The sequence below is a fragment of the Capricornis sumatraensis genome, chromosome 10 (genome assembly GCF_032405125.1).
Source record: "Capricornis sumatraensis isolate serow.1 chromosome 10, serow.2, whole genome shotgun sequence".
In the NCBI taxonomy this organism is placed as follows: Eukaryota; Metazoa; Chordata; class Mammalia; order Artiodactyla; family Bovidae; genus Capricornis; species Capricornis sumatraensis.
In genome coordinates this window covers 80,756,964-80,782,806 of record NC_091078.1, presented here as the reverse complement: position 1 = coordinate 80,782,806, position 25,843 = coordinate 80,756,964, and the positions used below count along the sequence as shown (strand labels likewise).

Here is a 25,843-nt window from a genome sequence, read left to right as displayed (position 1 = left end):
AACACGCCTGCCGGCTTTGCAGAGGGTTCATACATATACACACACCCCTCACGCCCCAAGCCCAGCTCGGGGCTGGTGCTGAGCTCTCGGCATCCGTTAAAGCAGTGACGCACTTTGGTCACTCTGGGGAGAGTGGGGGTAACCATACGGCAGAGACTTGGGAGATGTGCCCGCGGACAACTTGGTTTCTCAAATGAAAATACCAAACGCTCGTCCAGCGCAGCGGGCCGAAGGCAGATGGGAAGCCTGTTCATCCGGCGCTGCTCCGCACTCCAGCTCATCGCCTGGCCTGTGTGTCTCTCCTGCGCCTTCCCGCGCTCACCGCCTCTGCTGAGCCCCTCGCGTGGCGCCCGGGGTGTCGGCTCTCCCGTGTGTGGTCCCTCCGGTGAGGCTCCGCTCGGCTCCAGCCCCCGTGTCTGGGTCTGGTTGGGATGCTCACTGGACAAATGACTCTATGTTAAGGCTATAATGATGTTAACAGACTCAGCTGTCATCTAGTGAAGCCGTAAACTGCTTCCGTCTGCCCCTAGCGTGGAGCAGCCGAGCTCCTTCGCAGCGGGAGCAGAACGAGACTCGGGCTGTGGGAACAAGTCGGGGAGGGAGGCTCCTGTGGCAGGTGCGGTTTCTGCAGCTCAGCCCCGTGCCCTCCCGGCCAGCATGTGTCTCTGTGGGGTGGGGGCTGGGAGGTGAAGCTGTTCTCCGGGTTGGAAGGACCTAGGGGCCTCAATGCAGAAATTCAGGGACACCTCATATAGAAACAATTTGCACAGTGCTGGGCTAAACAGCTTTTTCCTTACAAATGTGTTTTCATCTGTAGAATTTTCATGTGGACAAGAAAAAGAGGTTCTTATTTGGGGTATCATTTGAGTTGGTGAGTTAAATTCGCAGCTAACTAAACCACCGACCCCCAGAACTCCTCTCAAGTCTGTTTTCTTCAGAAGTGCTGAGGGCTGCGTGGTGGGGTGGTCTGAGGAGCCGGGAGCCGGCCTCTCCTGGCAGTTGACAGGGGGCAGCTGGGCAGCCGTGGACTAGGCTGCCCTTGTGAGGCCTCCTCCTTGTCCGGGTCTTGGCGCGTCTCCCTTTAGCTGAGCATGAGGGTTTCCCAGACTGTCAGGGCTACTCCAGGCTTCTGTTGGCATAATGTATTTTCAGCTGTCCTCCCTAGATCTGACCCAAAGTATTTTTAGTAGTGAATTCACTAGTTCTGACTGTGTAATTTTGGTTTTTGCATATACAAGTAATACTGTTGGTAAAAAGTTCAATTATTACAGACACATAGGCGAGGAAAGTCTCCTCAGAAAGTTGAGGACACATGTCAGCCGTGTTTGTCCAACATGCAGTCATATTACACCGCTCTGGGACTTCTTTTAGAACGCATTTTGTCTGTCTGCCGTGTGAGTCCCTGTGGACCCCCTTATTTCCAGTTGCAGAGTCTCCCAGGTTTGTCTCCTGCACCAGAGTGTAATCTGAGAGTGGGTTCTTTGCAGTTTCTGTTTCATCAGCGAAACCACGGTAACCATCTTTGAACAAATAGCTGTGCGTTGCTCTGGGAGTGTATTAAACAATGATTGCCCAGTTTACAACCCTAGTAACACTGTTCTTTTACTTTGCATTTCTTTGCTTATTCAAAAGTTGCAACTTTGATGGTGACTGCCTTCCCTAGTGCCTGGGGAGAAAACCTATAATAAGGTGCTGTTCCCCTCCCAGCTGGAACAACCCATCTGTGTTGCCCTTCATCAGAAGAAAAAGAAAACGGGATCCATGGAGATTGGATTCCCCAAGTGGGGATTTAAGGACAAAATGGGACCAAGTGAATCACGGGGAGGAGCAGGAGAGTCGTTGGTAATCTCCCGAAAGCCCAGGGCCCACTTCAGGTCTAAGGTGTCGGGGCTCCAGCCTTCCCCAGGAGTCAGCTCACTGACAGCTTTATTAAAAAGTCCATTTCATCGTGTCTCGACACAAATGGCGTGAGAGTTGTTAACAGAACTTTTGTGGGGGTCGAGTGAGTTTGGACTGACTGTTGGACTTAGCGGTGGGTGCTCACAAGTAAGCTGTTTGGTGTTCGGCCACTTCAGCCAGCAGACAGCTGGGCTCCAGCTCCAGCAAGTCTGCTCGGGAATGTAAGTGCCATTCTGAAAAGAAACACACACGTCTAAGTGCTATGCGGGGTTTAATGAGCGTGGTGTGCTAAGCTGAGCGAGCTGTGGGTGTTGAAATTTAGCCTTTTTTACACACACAGGTTTTAAAAACCTCTCCTCTTGCCTCCCACCAGGTTATTTGCAGGTGTCTTCCCTCGGATGGCAGCCATCAGTCTGGGAGGTTTCATCTTTCTTGGTGCTTACGACCAAACTCGCAGCTTTTTGTTGGAACTTGGCAGAGAGAGCCCCTGAATCAGAGATGGCCCCTCCCTTCAAGAAAGGACCCTGCTGTGAGAAGAGCTTCCCTTCCGGTGAGCAGCTGTCCAGCCATCTGAACAACGAGACACAGTGCGGAAGTCCAGTCCCGCTCGGGTTACAACATGGAGGACATGTCTTCCGCGCTGCAGGCTGGCTGGGGTGACGTCATCGGCTCGTTTGCCAGAGTTGAGAGAGAAAATGATGTCCACAGCGGTACTTTGAACATTTTTTTCCTCAACCCCTTAATAAATAAGCATGGTAATGCTGAGTCCAGGCCCTCTCAGAGCCTTCATTTGATCTGTATCTGATCTTTCATTTCCTGCCACCTGATAGTGGAGTCAGCCAAAGGCAGAGATGCTTACAGTTTTAAGAGAATGGCTAGAAGGAGACTTAGGGAAAAGGCTGGGGATGTGGGCGGGTTTTTCCCCTGGGTTAATTCTAGTTGCATCAGCTTACAGCTTTGTGTAAAAAGAAAGAATGAAGTACAGGTGCACGGCAAGCATCCTTGCTGGGTAACCACGCTGCTGGTCTTAATGACCATCAGATTTCACCTATAAACACACTTGTATTATTTTAGAGAGAGGTGTCCAGCTGCCCATGTGGTGTCTCGTGAGAGAGAACCCAGTCTCGGCTCAGTGACTAGGTGGGCCGTCACTGACCTCTCTCACTGTTTCAGACTCAAAGCAAGGGCCGGGGCTGGCTTTGGAAATAGGGTGGTTTCATCCTTCCTAATCGGTAAGGTTCATTGTTAGGAATTTTAAGCTCTACACTGGAAATCGAAGAGACGAAGTAAGGTCACCATTCTGGAGCTTGACTAATAAGCTCCAGGTGTTAGAAAAATTCAGAGAGAAATCTTAGGAATCTGGTGCTGGCATGTCTTCCCTGGAGCAACAGTATACAGTTGCTTTGACTACATTTTTTTTCCTTTTCAAGAAGTGAAAGGGTAATTAATTAGGGTAGGATGACTCCCTTACAAAGGCAGTCTCTGGAATTTAACCAGCCGTGCTTCATCCTGTTTATGTAGGTATAAAACAACCCACCACACACTTAACATGTTATAAATGAACCTTTATTAAAGACACTTCAATGCCATTTGTTAGACACTTCAATATTTTACATGTTTTTCAATGTACATTGTACCAAAATTTCTATAAATAAATAACTTTGTACATAAAAGTAATACTTCCTCTTTCACATTGCCTCTCAGAAGCAGCAAATTCACATATTTTGTGGAAGTAACAATCAGTTAACTGTTGAGAACAGAACTCTAGATGTGCTTACCTTTTGGAACAGTGGTGACACCTGGCAGTAAAATTTAACATAGGTAAGTAACCATTCCATCAACACATCCCCCTTCAGCTTTTTGGCTAAAGGAACTTGGCTTTCTGAGATTTTTAAGGACCTTGTTTCAATGTAATTTTTCCTGAAATACACATTGGCACTCACAAGATGGTTAGCAACAGGTCTCAAAAAAAAGTGCAAAAATCCCCAAAACCCAGGACGAGGGGCTGATCTCTGAGAGTCCAAGCCCGGGGCCATCTGGGCGAGGGAAGGACATGGCCAGTCCTGCTCTGGATCCTCAGTAGAGACGTATGAGCCCTGAAAAGCGAGGGCTCGGGTTTTTTCCTCCCCTAAGGCCAATGTAATATTAATTATGTCTGCAGAACTACCACATCACTATTGAAAAATCCACAGGTACCAACACCACCAGCAGCCTCTATCTTATTAAAAAGCCTCAAATGACCACTGAATGATACTGACAAGACCACATCTGCCTTTCTCACAGAAGGAAGAAAGGCATCCTAATTGTTGGAACCAATTGCTTGTAGTGGATTAACAACCTGTATTCCACCTGTTAGAGAAAGAACTTAAACCTACGAGAACGCCTTCACCGTGAAGGAATGTGACGTTTGCCCCTCCGAGCTCTACGGGGAGGTCCCCGCAACGCTGTCCACACACAAGCAACCATAACAGGAAGCTGCTTCCACTGCAAACACAGCCTCTGGTGGTAAAGCATCCCAGGGTCTGTACCAAGCCAGGGCGCCTCCTTTCCACCCACTACCAAAACCTCCTGTGAACAAATGTGGTTTGTAGCTTCAAGGAACTCCATCCATGCATTAAGGCACCAGAACTATCCCCCCCCTCCAAAATTAAACAGCAACCAGGTATGAAAAATAATATTGTCAACATTGTACGATTTTTGTTAACCATGCACTAAAGATTAAAATAGCCTCTGAAAAGATATATATAATATATATGGCATCTCTGAGAATCTTATGTACAAGGGTACCCAATACTTCTCTGCCTTTTGTACACGCTAGCCTCTTGCATTTCTGTGCTTCCACCGCAAGTCCTTTCAGACTCTTGCCGCTCCACGTGGAGGTGAGAACTATGTACAAATCAGTGATGCCCGAAGCCAGGCTCCCTCGTGGCCTCACCCACCTCTTTCCTGCAGACGCCATGAGAGCCGAGGTAGACAAATCCTAGCTTTTCGGTGCAAACAGCAGTGGTGTGTTCCGTCTCCCGGGGGACTGTCTTGTCAGGGGGGTGGACTCGGAACCGGAGTCACAGGCTTGGGGGATGTGTCCGTTGGAAAGAAGCAAGTGCTGGCCTTCACCGGGCACGTCAGGGGAGCCCGAGGTGGCGTCCGCGAGCTCAGGCTTGCCTGCAGTTAACACAGATGAAGGCTGGAGGTCTAATGAGTCCGGCTCACACAGCCGTGCTAGAGTCCAAGAGGATGCCCCTAGGAGGGGAGAAAGGAGAGGCCACATCAGCCCGGCCACACACCCCCACTGGAGGGTGACCCCCGGGGGACAGCGCCTTACCTTTGCCATCGAGAGGTGCCGCGGGCCTCTTCAGGGCGGCCCGCGTTCTGTCGTGGTTACTGGGGTAGAGGGGCCCCCTGCTCGCATGCAGTGGAGAGTGCGGGTGCTCGCTTGGGCTAGGCTCCTGGCTGCTCGGGGTTCCCGGCTGTCTGCTGTCCCTGGGCTGAAGGCGGCAGGCGGGCTCCTGGGAGTAACCAAGCGCGTCAGCGCTGCAGTCACCGCACCCCGTTGGGCCGCCGCGCTCTGTGGATGAGACGGAGAACCATCACTGGACTACTCTGTAAGGCCCAAGCCCTGGTCTCGTCACCCTCCGTAGACACCTCCCCTCCCAAGTCCATTCACAGAAGGATGACTGTGGCCAACACCAAGCTACTCGTGAAGAACAGAGGTCTTCCACGTTGAAATGCTTCAGATTAATTTCTTAATCAGAGTGTGAACTGATACACTGATCCCAGGGGAAAAATCCGGTGTGCACGAGGTGTTGTGCAGTGCCAGCCGTCTCTTGAACAATTAGACACCTAGTGTCAGAGTGACCCTGGTAAAGAGGCACCTCTGTCACTTAAAAATCTAAACTCACGCTTCACACACCGTAGTATCACTTAAGAGACCTGTTCTGGGATTTAAAAAGAGCCAGGCCACACTGCCTGTTTATAGAGTGAGTGCCAAATTCTGAGATGGTTTGACATCAATTATTTGTCTCCCCCCACAACTTTCCTGTAGGGAGTGGGTCAACTCAGATTTCGACTTCAAGAGCTAAATACTTTTTCCTGAGGAAAGCTGCTCGTACCCATTGTCCTCTGGGGGCTGGGTGGGCCGTCAGCCTTCTCCCCCACTTTCCAGGGCTCCTTGGTGAACCCGATGCACAGCTCGGGCTAAATACTTTTTCCTGAGGAAAGCTGCTCATACCCATTGTCCTCTGGGGGCCAGGTGGGCCGTCAGCCTTCTCCCCCACTTTCCAGGGCTCCTTGGTGAACCCGACGCACAGCTTGGGCTGCCTGCACAGGACACCGTGAGCTTCCACCTCGGGAAAGAGGCCTGCGTCTCTTGGACAAACACCTGCAACAGACTCCCATCCGGTTAGACGCCCTTCCTCTGAGGTGGGCTTAGCGCTTCAGACGACGGTGTGTGAAAAGAACGGGCAAGGCAGCCAGCACAGCGACACTACTCAAGAGGTTCCTCCCAGGGGTTTGTTCCTGGGCTGATAACCCAGAGGTCCAATGAGGCCCCTTTTCTAACACTGCCTTCACACCAGGCAGGCCATGGTGCCATGACGGTGAGCACTTCTTGTTTGCATAAACTCACTCCCCCACCCCGTTCCTGGGGGCACTTCCTACTCTGAGACTGAAGAGCAGGCCTGGGCAGTCTCCCTGCTCCAGGAATGCGGGTGGGGGGTATGTCTGAAGCGGTCTCGTCTTTCTTTGCTGCTCTTCCTGCAGGCAGTCCTACCTTATCTGGATTAGGAGATGGTAAACCCAACAGAGACCTGGTGGAACTTGCACAGGTTAAGTCCCTAAAGACCCACCAGCAGGCTTGAGTCATCCAAGCTGCAGGGTCCCCATGCTTAAGAGGATGCGCCCGGGCTGAGGCCCTACCATTGCTCTCCAGATGCCCGTTGGCCTGGTGGCCACCTTCCGTCCTGACCACAGTCTCCTGTCGGTCCGAAAGTGTCCCCTGAGAAGAGAGGTAGCTCGGGACGTCTGGGGGCACGATGGTTTCATCTGCAGGGAGACAAGATGGTCACACACCAGGGGTCCTGATCCTTTGTGGTGACGACACAAGCAGACGTGGGCGCCGGGGAGCCGCTGTCAAGCTGTGCTCTGGAAGCCCTCCTGGCACCTGCTTAGCCTGACTTTACCCAGCCATTGGGACAGTGTCTGTCTCCCTTCTCATCACCATGCCCCAAGAGAAAAATGGCCCAGTGAAATCCCTACAGCCACAACCCACACAGCAGCAAAGCCCAATGGCTCAGAAAACTGCACAGTTCGTAATGGACTTGCATTGAGAGTATTCCCATTAAAATGTGCTATTCTCGAGAGATACCATGGCGTCATTCTCTAGGCTCCTTCCCCAACACCCCGGCCGTTCCCCTCCCCCGCGAGTCGCCGCGGCGGCTCACCTGTGTTCGTGACGCTGTACTCCTCGCTCTTCTTCCGGGTCTGGTAGATGATGCACACCCAGACGAGGGAGGTGAGCACGATGCTGCACACCACGGCGATGGTGAAGATGCCCACGGTGGTGCCGTCCTTCCTGCAGCCCGGGGTGGGCAGGACGCTCAGCTGGCTGTGTGCGCGCTCCGTGCCCAGCGCATTGGACATCTCGCAGGTGTAGCGGCCCGCGTCTTCCAGCGCCACGTTCTGAACGACCAGCAGCTGGTTGCCGGGGGTGAAGTGGTGGCGTTCGGTGAGGCTCAGGGGCCGGTCCCCCTTGAGCCAGGTGATGCGGGGCGGGGGGCTGCCGGCCGCCTTGCACTGCAGGGCCACCGTTTCTCCCACAGACACCACGCGGTCCTCCAGCGGCACTGCCAGGGACGGGGTCTCTGCAAGAAAGTGGGGGTGTCACCGTTTCTCTGTGGGCCTCGGCTGTTCGAGGTCTGTCTCCTGGAACAAGGACAATCCAGCGCGTCATGCAGTGCCATCTGGGAGCTTTTATCAGAGTGGCTAGGTTTTCTACCAGAGGGACTAAGCCGTGCTGTCTGGGGATGAACTGACCTCAAGCCACAGAACCCCCATGGTTCTCACACTGCCCGGTGACAGGCCCACGTCTGTCCCTCTTGACCCACCTTGCCTGCCTGAGGAGAGGGCAGTTCTTCAGTGTCTCACACCTAAGCTCTGTGGAGACTTAATTCAATGGCTTTTTTTGTTTTTTTTTTAAGAGAGGGAACCACTTGTTTTGCTTAAAGTAAAAACCACCTCTTGTACTCCCCCACCCCAGGCTTCACAGGACAGTCTGAGAACTGTGCCTCTAGGTCCCTATGATGTGTAAGAAAATCTCCCCCCCGCCACACACACGTACTCAGCGTACCAACCTAGGACAGTCAGGGTGGCGTTGGCCGAAACCGAGCCAGCCGAGTTCTGGGCGGTACAGCTGTAAACGCCCATGTCGTCTATCTTTACATCCGTGATGAAGAACACGTCGTCATCCGGCATGACGTGCATGCGGCGCTCCCGAGCCGCAGGGAAGTCTGTGCCTCCGTCCTTCTGCCAGGCGATCTGGGGGTTGGGGTGGCCGGTGGCGGCACATTCGAGGCGGGCCGTAGTGCCAGTCCGGATGGCGATGTCGTGGGGCATCTTGGTGAAGGAAGGGAACACTGCAGAGCAGACAGAGTCGCCTGTGGAACACTGCGTGCAGAGGCCGGGAGCGGCTTCCGTCGGACTGACTCCCCCACTCCCGAGTGTCAGCTCGCCACTCACCGCCCTTCGTGCAGCACCCGCCTAGGACCACCCCCACCGGAACCAGGAGCAGGGCTTTCTGAGCGCCGCCGACTGCTCCTGCCGCACAGGCAGCAGTTACCACCTCCTCTCATCGCGCACACAAGGTTGGCTTGGACCCCTTCAATGGAAGGCTCCCCTGAAACATGTCCTACTGTCTGTTCTGTGGTGACCAGTCTGAATAGGGATACCCCGTAAGTGCCAGGGCCTGATGCCTACCTGCCTGCTTTGGTCACCCTGAGGAAGCCTGAAAAACAAGGACATCTGCTCCTGCCAGGTGCTATGGCAGGGAACGTGACATGCCTTGACCCTGGAAAAGGCAAGAGGTTGGCTCTTCCGTCTTGAAGAAAGCCCATTTAGGAACCTTGGTGCTGGAACCATTTAACTAGATTTACTAAATCAAGAGAATCTTGCTACGTTGCAGGGCAGAGTGCTATTAACTGCTTAAGCTATCTACCTCTCTCTACCCTAAACTCCCTACAAGAAACAGCAGCCCTGAAGAGAGCCATCTTGACAGGCTCTAGAGCTGGCTGCCGAGTAAAAAATCCTTGTCAGACATCTGCAAGACCGTTCTGCTCCCGGGTCACTGGCCCACAGCTCACTGGCCTGGCCACCAGCCCCAATGCTGGGCCGTCTCCTTGGAGGGCAGCTGCTTCCCCAGCATTGGGGTGCACTTGGAATCTGGCTGCCAGGCATCTTGGGCTGAGGAGGAGGATAAGTGGTGGGTGGGGGTGGGGAGAAAATACAAGATTCGGCCTTACCTACAATGTACTTTAATGAAAGTGAAGTGAAAGTCGCTCAGCCGTGTCTGACTCTTCGTGACCCCGTGGACTCTACAGTCCATGGCATTCTCCAGGCCAGAATACTGGGAATGGGTAGCCTTTCCCTTCTCTAGGGGATCTTCCTGACCCAGGGATTGAGCCCAGGTCTTGTGCATTGCAGGTGGATTCTTTACCAGCTGAGCCACAAGGGAAGCCTACTTTACATAATAACTGCATTAAAAAAACATCACCCCAAAAGAATCCACTGAGAATAAACCCTACAATCTGCTATTCCTGAGCCCAAGCCAGGCCACAGCGTGTGACAGAATGACGCCTCCCATCTCAGTCATTTCCAGATGGATGACAGAGCAGGCCCCGAGCGTGGCCTGCAGGAACTGGACCCCCAGGAAAAGGCGGCGTACCATGCACGGTGAGCTTGGCCTTGTGCGAGTAGGAGGAGCCGAAGTGGTTGGTGATAACGCACTGGTAGCGGCCCTCGTGCGCGAAGGTGAGGCGGCGCAGGTGCAGGACGGTGGTATACTCCATCACCTCCCCGTCCTGCGCGCGCACGTGGGCGAAGTTCTCCATGTCGGCGTTGGCCAGCGCCTCGTTGTCCTTCTTCCAGGCGAACGTCATCGGGGAGCTGCTGCTGCTGGCGGCCGAGCAGGTGAAGCGGACGTCCTTGCCCACCACGGCTGTGATGGTCTCTGGCTGAGTGATGATCTGGGGCTTTGGCAAGTCATCTGGGGTGAGAAGAGCCAGCTGTAAGGCACTGGGGCCCCTTCAGGACATGGGAACCAGCTGCAGTTCTCGCCAACAAAAAACTCAGAGCTCAGCGGCTCCCTGAGCACCCTCAGCTCTATCAGATACGGTCAGGGACGTGCACTGTGGTTATCTGACCATATCTAGTAACAGCTCCATGAACAGTGATCCCTCCGTGATCACACCCCTTGATTACAGGCACATCCACCAGTGCTCAGTTATCAAACAGTCCTCAACTTCCCTAAGGCTGCAGCTTTACTCACTCATTGTCAGAGAAAACGCAGAGCATCGTGAACCACTCTGAATGCAGAGCGCCCCCACCCCTCAAACTTTACTCCAAAGGGAGTAGGGTATGAAGTACCTCCGGAACATCACTTACTTCCCTGGTAGCTCAGTTGGTAAAGAATCTGCCTGCAATGCCGGAGACCCGGGTTTTGATCCCTGGGTCGGGAGATCCCCTGGAGAAGGGGATGGCTACTCACTCCAGTTTTCCTGCCTGGAGAATCCCATGGACAGAGGAGGCTGATAGGCTACAGTCCATGGGGCTGCAAGAGTTGTACCCAACTTAGAGACTAAACCGCCACCACCAGAACATCAGAATAATGGCTTGTGAAAATGGGCACCTCTATTAAAGCAGTGAGACCATTAGCAAAAATGATCACCGTCAGGTTTTTTGGAATCTTAGGAAATAACTGGTAACAACCCATGGTAACAACCCATGGAGTGTTGCTTCAAGAAAACACTTGAAGAAAAGTGACCTTTCTGGCATAACTTACCCGAGGTCCCACTTCTCTCTCCCCCAGCGCTATGGCAGCATTAAAACCCCACAAGCCTAGTAACTTGTGAGGTGAGCAGGATGGGCTGGGCACACCCACAGAGCTGCATTTACTTGACCTGGTCCAGTCTGCTCAGCAAGGGGAGCCCCGGCCCCTGGGCATGTGGTAAAAATAACCAGCAGTCAGTGCTGAGGCAGGAGTATTAGTTGGAACCATTAAGAGGGGTGGCCAGAAGATTGCAAAGGAAATCGGGTGAGTGAAATGTCACCAGTGGGCTCTGAAGAGGCTCAGTACATTTCTGAGGACCTAGAAGGCCACCGGCACGTGCAGGACTAGGCATGTGACCTGGAAAGACCTGAGAGAGTGCATATTTCTTCCCTGTGACCCGCACTGAAGATCAAACAGGAAGTGATGGCACATCCCCAACACACACATGTTCATAGACCGTGAAGACTTGAGATGGCAGTACTCCCCAAATTAATCTAGAGGCTCAATGCAACCCATTTCAAAATCCCAGCTATCTCTATTGCATAAATTGACAAGATTATGGGGACATCGGAGGGAGCCATAAGAGTGAAAAGAACCTTCAACAAGACCAAAATTGGGGGACTATGTACAAGCTAATAAAATTGTGAAACTCTCAAAGGAAAACCTAGGCGTAAATCTTTGTGACCTTGTCTTCTGGTAATAACTTCTTAAGATAATGACATCAAAATATAAATGACAAAAGAAAAAATTAAGACAATCAAAATTTAAAAAACCTAACTAGCCCACAGAATGGTAGAAAATACTGGCATATCTTAATCCTGCTGAGGATTTAGTATCCATAATACATAATGAACTCTTATAACTCAACAATGAAAAGATAAATGACCAATTAAAACATGGGCAGAAGATGTGAGTAGCCAGTTTTCCAAAGCAGACATACATATAGGTCCGATGATACGCATATGAAAAGCTCAACCTCATTAGGGGAATGCAAATCAAAACAACAATGAGATTCTACTTCATATCTACTAGTCTAGGTAAAACTGAAAAGGCAGCAACAAGTGTTGGACAGGGGAGCCTGGCATGCTGCAGTCCATGGGGTCACAAAGACTCGGACACAACTTTGTGACTGAACAGCAAGTGCTGAGAAAGGGAAACGAGACTCCTCATGCATTGCTTGGGTGAGTGTGAAGTGGTACAGCCACTTTGGGAAACAGTTTGGCAGCTCCCATATGACCCAGCAATTCCATTCCTGGTATAAACCCAAGAGATTTTACATAAAAACTTGTACATGAATTCTCACAGCAGCATTACTTATAGTAAACAAAAGGTAGAAAGCAACCTGATGAATGGCTAAATAAATGGATAGCCATGCATTAGAATATTTGTTCAGCCACTTAAAAAATAATGAAGGACCGATACATGGTGGGCGGGGGTGGGGGGAGGAAGACAAAAAAACTACACTAAGTGAAAAAGGCTAGTCACAAAAGACTATATATAGGATTCCGGTTATGCAAAACATCCAGAATAGGTAAATCCTAGAGACCCGAGGCACAGGAGTGGTGGGGAACATGTTTAGTTTCTTTTATGGGTGATAAATGTGAAATTAGTGGTAAAGGTTACATGACGACTCCATATTTTAAACACCATTGACTTGTACATTATTTAGAGGGGTAAACTTTATATGTAAATCATACTTCTCTTTTAAAAAATAGCTTTAGTGAAATTCAGCTTTTTTGCAATAGCATCCACCTGTTTCAAGTGGACAGCTGATGCTTTTCAGTATGCTCACAGGCATGTGCACCCACATCACAGTCCATTTTAAGAACATTTTCGTCAGCTCAGAAGGGAACTTTGCATCTTTTAGCTATCATCCCTCTCCCTCCACCCCTCCCCAGCCCTAGGAAACCAACTAATCTACTTTCTACCTCTAAGAGGTTTTCCTAGTCTGGACATTAAACATGAATGGAATCATACACCGTCTTTTGTGACTGACTTGTTTCACTCAGATTGCTTTTCATGACCTAATAATAGTCCTAATTGTATGCTTATACCACATTTTATTTATCCACACAGGCATGTGGGTTTCCACTTTTTGGCTAGTATGGATCATAGTGCTATGAACATTGATGTACAAGCTTTGCTGTGGGCATATATTTTGTTTCTCTTTGGAACTTACCTAGGAGTGGAACTGGTGGTTCATATAGTATCCGTGTTCAATGTTTTTCAAAACAGCTACACCATACGGCATTCCCACCTGACGCGTCGGTGGCTTTGGGGTTCTCCCCATTCTCACCAACTCTTGTTGGTGTCTGACTTGGATTCTAGCTCCTAGTGGGTGTGAAGTGATTACATTTCCATTTTATTAAAAAGGAGTGGGAGATTCCCACAGAGCTTGAAATTTTGATCTCTGCCAAGTGTTTCCATGATTCCCACTAGTACTTGATGACTGTCTGATGGAAGCCTGAGCGAAAACATGACGGTAGCTCTGAGAAACGGGTCCCGAGTGCTGCAGCCCAGGACCCACCTGCCAGGGCCACAGGCCAGAGACGGCACAGCATGTCCCAGGTCCTGCCTCGGCTCGTAGTCACCAGGAAACACGATGCCCCATAGCGGGCCAGAGGAGGAAGGGGGCAGAAAGTGCAATTTCAGGGAGCTCTACGAGAACGGAATGGTCAGGGACCAGGAACCTGAGAACAGTGGGGGTCGCGGCTCTTCCGTGCTAGAATGGGAGCCAAGCACGTGGTCCCCGTGAGAAACACCGATGGTAAGGACGGCTGGTTCAGAGGCTGCTGCCACACCGCCGGACTGGGTCAGGAGGAAGGCAGGCAAGCCTGCTGTCAGAAGTGGTGGAGGTGGTGGCAGGTGGATGTGTGGAAGGCGGGCACCTCTATCTTGACATCCCCAGGCGCACTGCTTACTGCTGCACCCAAAAGCAAGAGAGAGAAGTGCACCACGGGGGTCCCCAGACCCTACCTTTGGGAGCTCCTTCCCGGGAATGTCACCCCCAAGGCTCCGGGCAGACCAGGGGGACAAGAGGCAGCAAGACGCACACTTGCCCGGCACTTCCGCTCCTACAGCAGAAACCAGCAACGACTCGAAGTTCACCTCTTGCTGTGACTATATCTTCCTGACCACAAGGCTGCATATCCCTGCATGGTGCCTGTGTGCACATGCATGTGAGCAGGCATGTGTGTCTGTTCAGGTGCTCACCATTTCCTGTGCTCTCTGCAACCAAACCTGGATCCTGACCACCCCTCGTCAAAAAGATGGCAGGACCAACATGCCATCAGAAAGAAACAAAAGCTACAAGTGTGATTCCAGTGCTTTGGAGACGCAGCAAGAGTGCAAGTCAACACGAAGGAATTATTTTTACTGCAGCAACTGTTCTCCTGAGACTCGTTCTTCCTGTATTTAACCTTTCATTCTTGGGGTTGGAAAGAAACACACAGGAAAACCCAGCCTCGTACGCCGAGTAAATTTGCAGCTAAGCCTGGGCACCAGCGCTGTCCTGAAACAACACAGCCACCTTCCTGTAACTGATTATTCGCCGGGTAACTGAACCAGCTCCTGCTCGCCCCTGATTAAATGCATGCACTCCGACAACCACATAATGAGGCGATGGCCCCGTAAATATGACGTGTGGTTTCGGTGGGAAATGAACTGTATCCAGCGGCTGACAGGTCACCGCGGGCTGGGCTGACTCTCAGCACAGCAGTCCCTCCCGTAATGAAGTTTCGCCCAGCCTCCGTGCCCTTGGTGAAAAAGAAAAACACCAAATTACAAAGACTGTCTTACCGCACACAAAACTCTCCGGCGGCACAGAGAAGATGCTCTGGCCCTTCAGCGCCTCTGGGTGGGCACAGGTGGCCGTCACAAAGCCCTGCAGTGTCCTGCCCAGCAGCCAGGGGGGCAGCCACTTGAGCTGGCAGTCGCACAGGAAGCTGTCGCTGCTGATGTGGCTGAAAGCGAGATGATGAGACGAAAGGGTCATGTGAGGTGTGACTGCACAGAAGGGACACCCTCCTACCTGTGCCTGGCATGACCCTCCCCTCCAGCCAGCTCTGGCTGTGCGTGTCGGCAAGCTCGCGTGGGAGTTTTCTCACGGTTCCTCTCAGTGACCTAGAGCTGTGCGTACAGTCTACCTGGAGACTGAGCAACAGCAGCTTCTTGCTCAGCGGTTTAAACTCTGTGTCATGAACAAGCCATGGTGACTCTGACCCTGCTGGTCTAAGGCCCACACTTCAGGCAGCCGCCATGTAGACGTCACATGTGTTCTATCTGCGACAGCCACCGCTCTCAGGGGACCCCAGGGACGCAGTCTCCTGGCCTCCGACCATCCAGATGGGAACAGCATGGCCTGTAAGTCCCTTAGTTGTGTCCCACTCTTTGTGACCCCATGGCGTGTAGCCCGCCAGCCTCCTCTGTGCATGGGGCTCTCCAGGCAAGAATACTGAGTGGGTTGCCATGCTTTTTCCCACCCTCATATAGGACAGACTTGGAGCTTCCAAGCTCAATCCAAGAGTGAGATCTAAATGCTGAGACAAGTCTCAAGAAGGGCTCTTTTCCTATATGACTGCTGTGTTTTTATCTGGCGGAGCTACAGGTTTTGTTGCGTCCAAATGTCAGCCTCGCCAGCGCGCTCCCCTCTTGTTTGTATATTTATCTCCACACCAGCGCTGGTTAGGAGGCCGGCAGGAATCGGCTCCGCTCCCTAAATAGTGCTTGTGAGTTAATTGCCACTGCCCAGGGAGCATGAGAACGCACAAGCTGGGTTTTGTGAGGCTCCAACCAAAACAGAGAATATTTTCTTTTTCATTTCTCAGCAACTAAGGATAAGCTTTTTCAACAGAAATCGGAATTGCCATCTCAGCGGACATTCCTTCCTGAGGAGTCACTAGAAGATAAGTCAGCTGAGGAGCAGACCTGCCCTGTTCCTGGAAGACCTCGGGCCGTGAGCTGGAGGTCAGCCTGCCACGAGAGTGGAGACGGAGGGCTTATTCCATGGGCTTCCCTGGAATACGTGGTCCCAGGTGCATGGTGATAAAAAGGGTTGCTGAGATGCTCAGAAAACTCCAGCAATGTCACACGGGCCACTTTTAGAGCAACACCTGTCCGCTACCCTGGCGCCCCCCCCCCCCATTTTCCGTAGCCCCTTCTTCATTTTCCTGTATGTCACTCAGCCTTTGAATGAGCAGAGAAGCCATCAAATCAGTCAACAGCAAGGCGGGATGAACCTGAAGGCAGAGAACCCACGGCTGACAAAATATATAAAACCTGTTCTTTGCTCCCATTCCTCACCATTCCCAGATGAGCTGGGCATCTTCACTTATTAAAATAATTTGGGGAAGTGATTTCTCAAGACTAAAATAACTGAGATCTGATCCATTATAACTGGGATATTGCCCATGTTACACCTTAACATCAACACTAGGTTTTGTATCTGTATTTGATGGGGGTAGGGCTATGCTTAGTGCTGTCTGGAGAGTTGCTTGGTTGCAGGGTTCCCATAGGTGCTGCTCTGTTGAGGGTTTCCTAAGGTGCCAGGAGGGCCCTCACAGCTGAGCGTGGACAAACAGCCAATTCCCACCCCACATCTGGAGAGTTCCCTGGAACAGCGGTTGTAGAGGTGCCACCAGGCACCAGAAAACTGCTCAGCACGGGTGAAGAGCAGAAAGGGGCTCCCCACTGTTGGTAGGCCATCCGGAGTGGCTGCCCCTTCCCACAGGGAGGCTTGGGCACCCCACATGGATGTCTAAGGGAGACACTGGCCATCACTGGGAGCCTTTAGGCCTTCATGTTGGGGACAGGGATGTGTTTCATTTGAACCACACAAACAAACTGGAGAAAACACACCTGACTTTTCTCCCTGATCAGAAACGTTTTTGGAAAGGGTTAAACCTCATGTCACACATGCAAGGCATTTGTTAGCCCAGCTTCCTGGAGAATTTCACCTCCTCCTCCCATTAAAACCTCTGCAGATGGAAGCCTCGAGACAAGAGAAGGCTGTCCTAGAGAATTTAGGACTAACAGGACAGAAGGAGAGACATGGAGGCAGATGCTGGGGAAACCGACCTCTCCTCCACACACACACACCACCTCCAAGACCAGGCCTAGCCTGAAAGGCCAGACTGCAGGGGTCACTGGTGACCCCAAGACTCTGCATCTCCCTGCTGCTAACAAGCACGGCCATCCTGGGCTCCCGCCTTGCAGCCACCCCAGCACTCTGCTGGCTTCCATCATGTATTTTCGTGACTCCAACTCCAAGTGTGTTTCTAATCATTGCTTGTGGAAATTTACCCAGCGGATGACTAAGTGCACGGCTCAACCTGCCTTGATCCAATGGGGGAAGAAAATGACCAAGTGGGATTACCCATTTCTCCCATCAGAGGGCTGGGCCCAGGGCCAGCCCCAGCTGGGTACATGCAGGAACTGGTGGGAAGCACAGGCAGGGGCCCAGGCTGAGCCTCCAGAACCAAAAGCAGCATCTGGGGGACAGGGCGGCGGGGAGTCAAGCACCTGGAGGGGTCCAGTCGTTTCCAGATAGAAAACCCTAAGGAAACCTGAGTTTTTAAGAGGCCCAAAGGAAATTCTCTCCCTGTCCTGCTGTCTTTCCCTCAAAACACCCTCTTCCCTTTAATCAGATTGTTTTTACTTCCAGCACTATATTTGGAAAGTTTAAAAAACAGGAATGCTGGAAGAACTGTACAGTGAAAACACAACTTAGATTCTACGATGAGTGCTTTGTGATGCTTACTTTATCATGTCTCTCTCCACGTGTCCATCCTTCCACGAACTCTCGTTCTAAGATCATGGCCCTTCTGAGAAACAGCACGACCTGACAGACAGGAATCTCACAGGACGCTAAGCATCATGAGGCCAGTGCCCGCCTGCCTGCCTGCCTCCCCTCACTAACGTCCTTCCCAGGGGAACGTCACTGGGGCCTCTTCTGCTCTCCTTTCCAACCATAGAGACTATGCCTCTCTCCTGCCCCATTCCCCGCTCCCTGCCCCCACCGAGGGTCCACCAGGAGGGCCCTCAGGAACGAGGATGAGCTCAGGGTGCAAAGACAGCCATGCCATGTGTGCCTCTGTCAGCTACTTCAAGAACCCAAAGCTGCACCTCCAGGGAACTAAGGGATCGGATACATGCACAGGAAGAAGAAAGGGAGCTTGGGTGTTGCCACCTCAATCCTCAGATGAGCTGCCCTGCCAGAGGTGAGCTGCTCTAACCCCTGTTGCCCCCAGGGAAACACTGCAGGGCAGCGCCAGCACCTGCAAACGCCACGGGGCCTGAGACACGTAGGGGGCCGGGCACCTCCTCTGCATCCCGAGGTGCGTGTGACAGCCCACCGGGAGCTCTGCCCTGTCCATAGCCCACCCTGCTGTTTAGAGAAAGCCCTCTCGATAAAGGCCCTTCATTGTGAGCACACCCTAAAGATGGAAACTTGTCCTTGACGTAGTTAAAGGGACAAGTATCCATTTTACAGAAGAGAGTTTGTTTCCCATCGTCGACAGCAGTGGGTCATCAGCTTGCAGCCTGCAGGCCCACTGCCTGTTTCTGTAAATAAGAATTTACTGGCACACAGCCACACCCACGCATTTATATATTATTTATGGCTGGTTTCTGCTCAAGAATCAAGCTGTCATGACAGAGCTCTTGTGGCCCAAAAAGTGGAAACTATTTACTGAGGTCCTGTAAGAAAAAGTGTATTGTCCCCTGATTCAGAACAAGCCCCTAGAGGGCATTTTTTTTTTCTAGAAGACAATTTAACTTACAACTATAAATGATCCCAAGTGTGAAAGTAAAGTGTTAGTCACTCAGTCATGTCTGACTCTTTGTGACCCCATGGACTATACAGCCTGCCAGGCTCCTCTGTCCATGGAATTCGCCAGGCAAGAATACTAGATTGGGTTGCCATTCCCTTATCCAGGGGATCTTCCTGACCCAGGGAATGAACCTGGGTCTCCTGCATTGCAGGTGGGTTTTTTACCACCTAAGCCACCACAGAAACCCGTAAAAGATCATGCAACTGTTTGGTCAAATGAAGCTTACTGCAAATAAGGCACTTCTTACTCTGAAATCCTCTACTCAGGTTAACCTGGGGCCACGGAATCCCGGGTACTTACAGCTCTTTAAGATTCTTCATCTTCACAAAGGCATCAAACTGGACAGATCTGATTGCATTCTCTCCAAGGTTCCTGAAAAGCAACATTCTTTACTTAGGCAAAGAAACTCTAGGTATCCTTCAGGTCAGCCATGTGTGTGAGTTAAGATGCTCAGGGATTTTTCCTGACAGCCCTGGTTTCGCTGATGAACCATGGGCAATAGGTCACACCCCCATGTCCTGTCTGAAGGCCACCATAAGTGGCTATTTCACCTATATTGACACAAGCACATGGGATAACTGGGGAATAAACCAGTCTTAAGGGCAGCATCAAAGCTAAGCTGAGGCCTGCTCAGCAAGTCAATAGGGAAAACTTTTCCAAAAGAATCAAGGTTGCATTTGATTTAAAGACAAACTAAGACTCCAGTACCAGAGGCATCAGATGGTGACACTGATCAGCCTCAGGGCTGGCCCTGTCCCCCCACCTCCTGGCTCAGCCCACCATGTCCCTAAGCCCTGCTGAGCTGCTTAAGGGGAGGTGCCAGCCTGAGACAGGTGAAGGGTCATCAAGGAAGTAGAAGAAGCCCAGGGCCCAAGTCAGCGTCGGGCAAAGGGAGGGAGGAAGGTATTTCTGTGGGCCCCAAGAGGCCGTATGTTCAGTAACCGCTGCTGGCGCAGGCAAGATGAAAGCCAAAGTTGAAGCTGACTTAGAAGGCAGCAGCTGGCATTTCTGCACAGCCTGTTTCCGGGCTTACAAAGCCATGGCTGCATCACCAGTGGCTCCCCGCATCGCGCCCGCAGGCTTGGGGTCGGGGGCCTGGCCGGGTACTCACAGATGCTCCAAGCCTTCCAGCCCCGAGAACGCTCTCTTGGCCACGGACTTGATCTTGTTGCCGAACAGCGTCCTGCAGTTTCCAAACATCCAGAAACAGGTGGAGAGGGCGGGAGGGTGACGAGGGCGGTGTGGGGAGAAAGAACCCAGAGTCAGGGCGACGCCAGCTGAGAGGCCGGTCTGGGGAGAGGCCGGTGGGAATGGGACCTGGGCCGTGATAATGTGTCTGAGGCGCACAGGCCCTCCCCTTCTGAAGTCGGCTACTTTTATCTTTCTTAGAACTTAACAGTGATGACAAGTAGGAACTCCATGCTCTGTCTTGCCAAAAAAGGCCCCTTGAGGTGTTAAGTGGAAATCACCTCATCCAACCTGGCTGTCTCCCCAGGGACCACCCACGGGTGGGGGGTGTGTAGCCACAGTCTCGCGGGGAGAGGGTGACTCGTCAGGCTCCAGGAGAGCACAGTCAGAATGAAAACTCTCAGAACTGAAGACTACAGGGCACTTCTGAAGACTGCATTCTGGGGATAAAGGTCCCCAAAGGCGGCTGGAAAAAGACAGGACAGTGGGCTAGATGGCAGCCAGGATGCGGCCACACGGAGCTAAGCCCTTGCCCACGAGAAGGCCCCTCTGCTCTTCAGCGAGAGCCCAGGTTTCACATGAAACCAATGGTGTGAGGATTGCCAAATCCTACGGGTCCTCAAAGGTAACCTAACTAACGCCTGTACCTGGACCGCCCAAGAGAGGGGGCGCCTGCCTGCCGGCCACTCCAATCACCATCTCAGCAGTGACAGCCAGAGTTTCTCAAAAATCCAAACCTGGCACCTGCTACACACCAGTGGCCTGGAGGACGCGCATGCCTCTTCCACAGGCTGTGTGATCTGAAGGGAAGTGAGCCTGGCCTTGGGGTAAAGGGTAGGGGTGCGCCAGGAGTGGCTGAACACTGGGAAGGAAAAGCATCAGATTCCAGACTTCCGCCCTCGTTATCAGACGCTCTGATGAGAGCCCACACCACATTCTCTCCACCGGCCGCGGCACACAAAGCCGGCGGCGAGCCCCGAGATCAAGCTGGCGCGTGCGGCTCCACGGCCATGCCGCCAACCAGGGCTCTGCAAAGGGCAGGCGAGGAAGCATGCAGGCTCCCGGCAACCAGCGTCCGGGAAGTCTCCGAACCACAGCGTGGGGCAGGGACCCCTAGGCAGCGGTGCAGGTGCTCAGGGCAGAAAGCCCTAGAGAAAGGCGGGATTCGTCGTCCAGATCCACTGAGCATCAGGGGGATGATCGCCATTAAAGCCCAGCCCTGCTTCAGACCTGCATCAGGATGGGGCCCACGAGGGACAAGAAGCAGCACCAAGCCCTCTCTGGAAAGAGAAATGTGAGGCTTCAGAAACGTGAAGCCAAAGATGGCAGGGCAGCCTGGTGCTGCCCGCCACATGGGCCCCAAGCCTCCGCCTCATTGCCGAGAGTCCCTGGGGCCATGCAGGCGAGGACCACGAGGCTACCTCTGAGAGACGGGGTCACAGGCCCCGCGGTCCCAGCCTGCGCCAGGCACGGCCTCCACCTGCTCCTGGGCTGCTGGGCCCCAGGGCTGCGCGGGCCCCACAGTGTCACAGCGGCCCCACGGGGACCCTGAGCTTGGCCCTCGGACGCAGCAGCTCCGGCCCCCGCCTCCGAGGGCGAAGTAGCACCAAGGCCACCGACCCCTTTGCCCTTTCCTTCTCTGGGAAGTGGTCCGCATGACGTGAAAACAATCTCATGTTGCAAGAGCTTCCATGACTGCTGTCTGAGGTTTTCATTATCAGACAAACAAACCCAACACTCAGAAACCCGGTGGCCGTGCCTGCTGGGGCTCCCTCACGGCCAGGCGAGTGCAGCCAGCTCTAGCCTGGAGGGGCACCGAAGCCCGGCGCCTCTGACAGCGCTGCCAACCTCGCACTTACTCAGATCCCCCAGGCCAAGTCACTGCATGCTCCAGGTCCCAGTAAAATGTAGTGAACTCTTCAGTGAAATCTTCCGTAAATGAGATCCAGGAAAAACGCTGTGCTTTATTTTATCCGTTAAATATTAGTCACGTTGACCTCTTTGACAATGAGGGCAGGCTGCTATTTCTAATGGTGACAATAGCAATAAAACAAAATCTCAAATTCTCAATTATTCAGGGGCTGGCTCACTGACCTGTTGGTGGATTGAAACAGGTCCTCCCATTCCCCAGCAGATGTCTGCAGGTGGGCGCAGGGCTCGCCCACCAGACTGTGTGGGCAGAGGAGAGCGGGGCTGTGGGGGGGGTGGCGCCCCCATCCCGTGTGCTGGGGACCAAAGAATGTGGCTGCACCCAATGACGGCTCCCAAGAAAGGACAGCTGGCCTGATGTCCCCCACACCACCGACCTGGAGCAGACAGAGACCCCGGGCTTCACCTATCAAACCCTCTCCCTCACCCCCTGCCAACCCCGCTCTCGCTAACCTCACCCCACAAAAACTGAAGGGCCTGTGCCCAGGAATGGGAGAGCTGGAGCCGTGGGCCGGCACGTGTCTCCCTGCTGCACACAAGTGACTGAACGCTCTTCTCTGTGGCTGACCTGTGTTCCAGAAACCCTGCCCCCTGCCACACGTGGGCCCCCAGCTGGTGTCCCATTGACATTCTGGAAGAGGGGGGCCACCGCGTGGGTGAGCACAGTAATGCCCAGCCAGCAAGCTCTGGGTGGAAAGCCCATCCCCGACGGCTCTGTTCAGCGGCTGGAAAATGAAAGGCAGGGCGGGCTTCACAGGGGGAAGCCTTTTATGGCTCTGCGGCTCACTTGTTCCTTTCTTGGAAAACGTTTTAATTTTGGTCTGGCCTTGGGCCTGGCAGGAAGGACCCCAGGTCCTTGACTAGAGGTGTGCAGGCCACACAGCGTGTCCCCCGGCCCTTCCGAGGGAGGTCCCCGATCTCCACCCCCCAGGTGCTTCCGTGGCTGAGCCGGCCAGGCTCGGGGGACCCGGAGCCCTGACAGCAGCCCCACGGGTGGACAGCAGCTCGAGGGGGACAGCCCTCCTCCACACTGACATGACCCCCGATAACGGGTCCAACAGGGTCACCACTAGGCTGCTCAATGGGGCGACGTGGTGTCATGGCCATGGAGCAGAGCGTTCAGGCAGCGCTCCAGGGAGACCAAAGCAGCTCGGCTTCCTCCCACTTCATGTGACTGATGCTGACTCAACACGACTAGCCATTAGGAAGGGCTGCAAGCTGGACACGGGCTGGTTTACACAGAACCACAAGCCTCGTGGCCTCGAAGGCCAGGCCCGCCTCACGGGTGGGAGGGGCTGCCACGTGGTTTCTAACCAGAGCTATGTACCAGGGTCACGAGATCACAGCCCATTTCTCAGCCGTGGCCATCATGTAACGGCGCCAGCCCTGTTTCCCATCTGCCCACTTCTCATTCCTCACCTCTTGAGAATCTGCGTCACACAGCTTTCCTTTTCTAACCAAGAAAGAGAATTACTTCTTTTCTTTTGCGACAGAACTGAAATACCACCCCAACTAAGTAACTGATTGCGTGTATTTAATGATATTAAGGAATTACTGTTACTGTCTCAGTTTCCCCCAATTATTTACATCTGTCTTTTTTGGAAACACTCAGGAGAGCCTCTGTGCCCAAGATCCTGGTTAGTGGAGCTGGGTGGGAGGAGACTGGAGACTATTCTACAGGTCAGGGTTAACCAGCTGTTTCCAAGCAGCCTGTGTCAAGCAGCTCACCACAAGCGAGGGATCCGGGCTCTTGGGCTGAGACTTTGGGACTTTACACAGGACTGTTACTGTAGCCCAGTGGGGAATGGAGAACACGCTGGGGAACAGACCACAGGCAAGCAGGAAGTAGTTCCAGGCTCCAGACACAGGCTGGCTTACACGGAACCAGAGGTCACATGCCCCTGGGGGTCGCTGCCTTTCACCTGCCAGGGAAGAGCCTCCTGGAAGCCAGGACACCCGAGAACCGCCTCCAGGTTTCACTGAATGGACAGGCCCCACACAGGACCCCACCTCTGCCATCGCTTCATCAGGCTGGGGCCGGGCAAGGCGCTGGAGGTGAGGCTCAAGCTCAGTGGCTGCTCAGGTGCCCAAACCCCTGCCCACGCCCTGCAGCAGCCGCATCCCAAGCTTGGGGCTCCCCTGTCAACGATGGGCCTCTGTGCTCCATCGTGCGGTCCCCTTCCCAAGCTTGTGGGGCAAAGCGCCCAGGAGGTGGGGGAGAAGGGAGCATTTTTATGGGAGAAGGCGGCAGCTGCTAGGCTTTTCCGACCCACTCTCAGAACACAGGATCCTCAGGAAGAGACCTTGAGTCAAAACAGCTGACGCGTACTCACCACTCCCGGAGCACTCAAGGCGTGAAAAACCCCACTTTTCTAAACAAATTAGAAATGCTAACTCCTCAGAAAGACCCTCCCACCACAGGCTTTCCCGGAGCCTCGCCTTCCACTGCCGCTTTCAAAATATTTACTTTACTCTGGTGCTTGGCTCGCCGTTTCCAAAACAGGCTGGGGGAGCGGGGTGCGGAGCTGTGGCCATTCTCCATCTTGTCCTCCTCATCCTCCACTTGAGAGGTGGTAAACAGTAGTAACAGCTCCCACCCCAATGCCTGTATGTTCCCAGGGTGGCCTCGGCAGAGTGCTGGTGAGAGGCAGAAAGAGTGGACGAGGAGGGGACAGGGTGGGCTTTGGGGCCACACAGGCCCTGCCACCAGCAGCTGTGTGATCGTGGGCAACATCCCTTCCCGTTTCCTCAACTACAGAAAAATGCAAAACACAGCCAGGCCTCCTGAGATAGCCAGATGTCACACACACTCACACACCTCCTGAGATAGTTAGATGTCACACTCACTAACATACAGACACACACACACACACAGACACACGCCTCCTGAGAGTTAGATGTAATACACACAGGCGTGCATGCACACATACACACGCCTTGCAAATTCTAGGAGCTTAGAAAAACAAACCCCAAACACCAGAAACCCTGAATAAAAAACAGCTACTGTGTCACCCTTGGTAATGATTGTTTCTCTTTAAGACTATGATTGACAACAAAAGACTGCCCGAAGTCTCTAAACCACCAAGAGTTACTGGGCTTTAGATGTTTAGAATTTCTAGAAACTGAATAACAGGGCAAGACTCCTTTGAGCAAAGAACAACAAAAAAGTTGGCTGTTTTCACATTAGTCAAGAACTGAAGAAGAAAGAAGATGCAACGGGCCTCCAAACCCCAAAAAACCAACACCCAGGGCAGCAAGGAGACGGCAGGTCAGACAGAAGTGGAGAGGCCTCCTGCCTTCCTATGCAGACTTTCCTTTCCAAACTAAAGAACAATGAATGTGCCAGCGCTACCGGGATGGACCCACAACCGAAGTGGTGTGTGTGTTGTGGGGAGCAGGGGCATGGTAAGAGTCACCTCTGTGCACCAGCCCCACGGATCTCTCAGGGCCCACACTCACAGCTTGCTGAGGCTGTCCAGCCCTGTGAAAGCGCCACTGGTGTCCTCGATTGTGCCCGAAATCTCATTGTGGTCCAGATCCCTGGGGAGGAGAGATGAAGGCTTAGCATCCAGTCTGCTGTAGGAAGAGAGACCCACGCCTAGTCTGCCACCTGGAAGCTCAGAACATCCCAGTCTATTCCAGATGCCTGGATGGCATGTCTGCCTAACATTCCAGGCATTAGAAAACAAACTCATGCTTGCCTGTACACGTGGCTATGTTTAAAATGGATCACCAGCAAGGACCTGCTGTATAGCATAGGGAACTCTGCTCAGTGTTCTGTGGCAGCCTGGGTGGGAGGGGGTTTGGAGGAGAATGGATACACGCGTATGTATGGCTGAGTCTGTTCACTGTTCACCTGAAACTACCACAACAGAGTTTATTGGCTATACTCTAATACGAAATAAACAGGGGAAAAAAAAAAATTAGAGGTATGACCACTGGGCCACCCTGCCGTGCGGCC

At 52.9% G+C, this 25,843-nt stretch overlaps 2 protein-coding genes across 4 annotated transcripts in view; one reads left to right on the top strand and one right to left on the bottom strand.

Annotated features, from left to right (window-relative positions):
• Positions 1 to 2,734, top strand: part of SLC25A26 (solute carrier family 25 member 26) — a 144,085-nt gene extending 141,351 nt beyond the window's left edge. For all 3 annotated transcript variants that reach the window (XM_068982511.1, XM_068982510.1, XM_068982509.1), the window contains one exon: positions 2,273 to 2,734. In XM_068982511.1, coding sequence (XP_068838612.1) covers positions 2,273 to 2,390 — 118 coding nt within the window. In that variant the 3' untranslated portion in view covers positions 2,391 to 2,734. The remainder of the gene's footprint in view (positions 1 to 2,272) is intronic.
• Positions 2,735 to 3,594: 860 nt separating this feature from the next.
• LRIG1 (leucine rich repeats and immunoglobulin like domains 1) overlaps positions 3,595 to 25,843 on the bottom strand; it is a 114,202-nt gene continuing 91,953 nt past the window's right edge. Inside the window, exons 9-19 of the mRNA XM_068981696.1 lie at positions 25,342 to 25,422; positions 19,877 to 19,948; positions 19,066 to 19,137; positions 14,735 to 14,898; positions 9,833 to 10,153; positions 8,247 to 8,528; positions 7,338 to 7,757; positions 6,814 to 6,939; positions 6,128 to 6,277; positions 5,222 to 5,464; positions 3,595 to 5,139 (exon numbers count right to left, since the gene is read on the bottom strand). Of these exons, the coding sequence (XP_068837797.1) occupies positions 4,880 to 5,139; positions 5,222 to 5,464; positions 6,128 to 6,277; positions 6,814 to 6,939; positions 7,338 to 7,757; positions 8,247 to 8,528; positions 9,833 to 10,153; positions 14,735 to 14,898; positions 19,066 to 19,137; positions 19,877 to 19,948; positions 25,342 to 25,422 (2,191 nt within the window). The 3' untranslated portion in view covers positions 3,595 to 4,879. The remainder of the gene's footprint in view (positions 5,140 to 5,221; positions 5,465 to 6,127; positions 6,278 to 6,813; positions 6,940 to 7,337; positions 7,758 to 8,246; positions 8,529 to 9,832; positions 10,154 to 14,734; positions 14,899 to 19,065; positions 19,138 to 19,876; positions 19,949 to 25,341; positions 25,423 to 25,843) is intronic.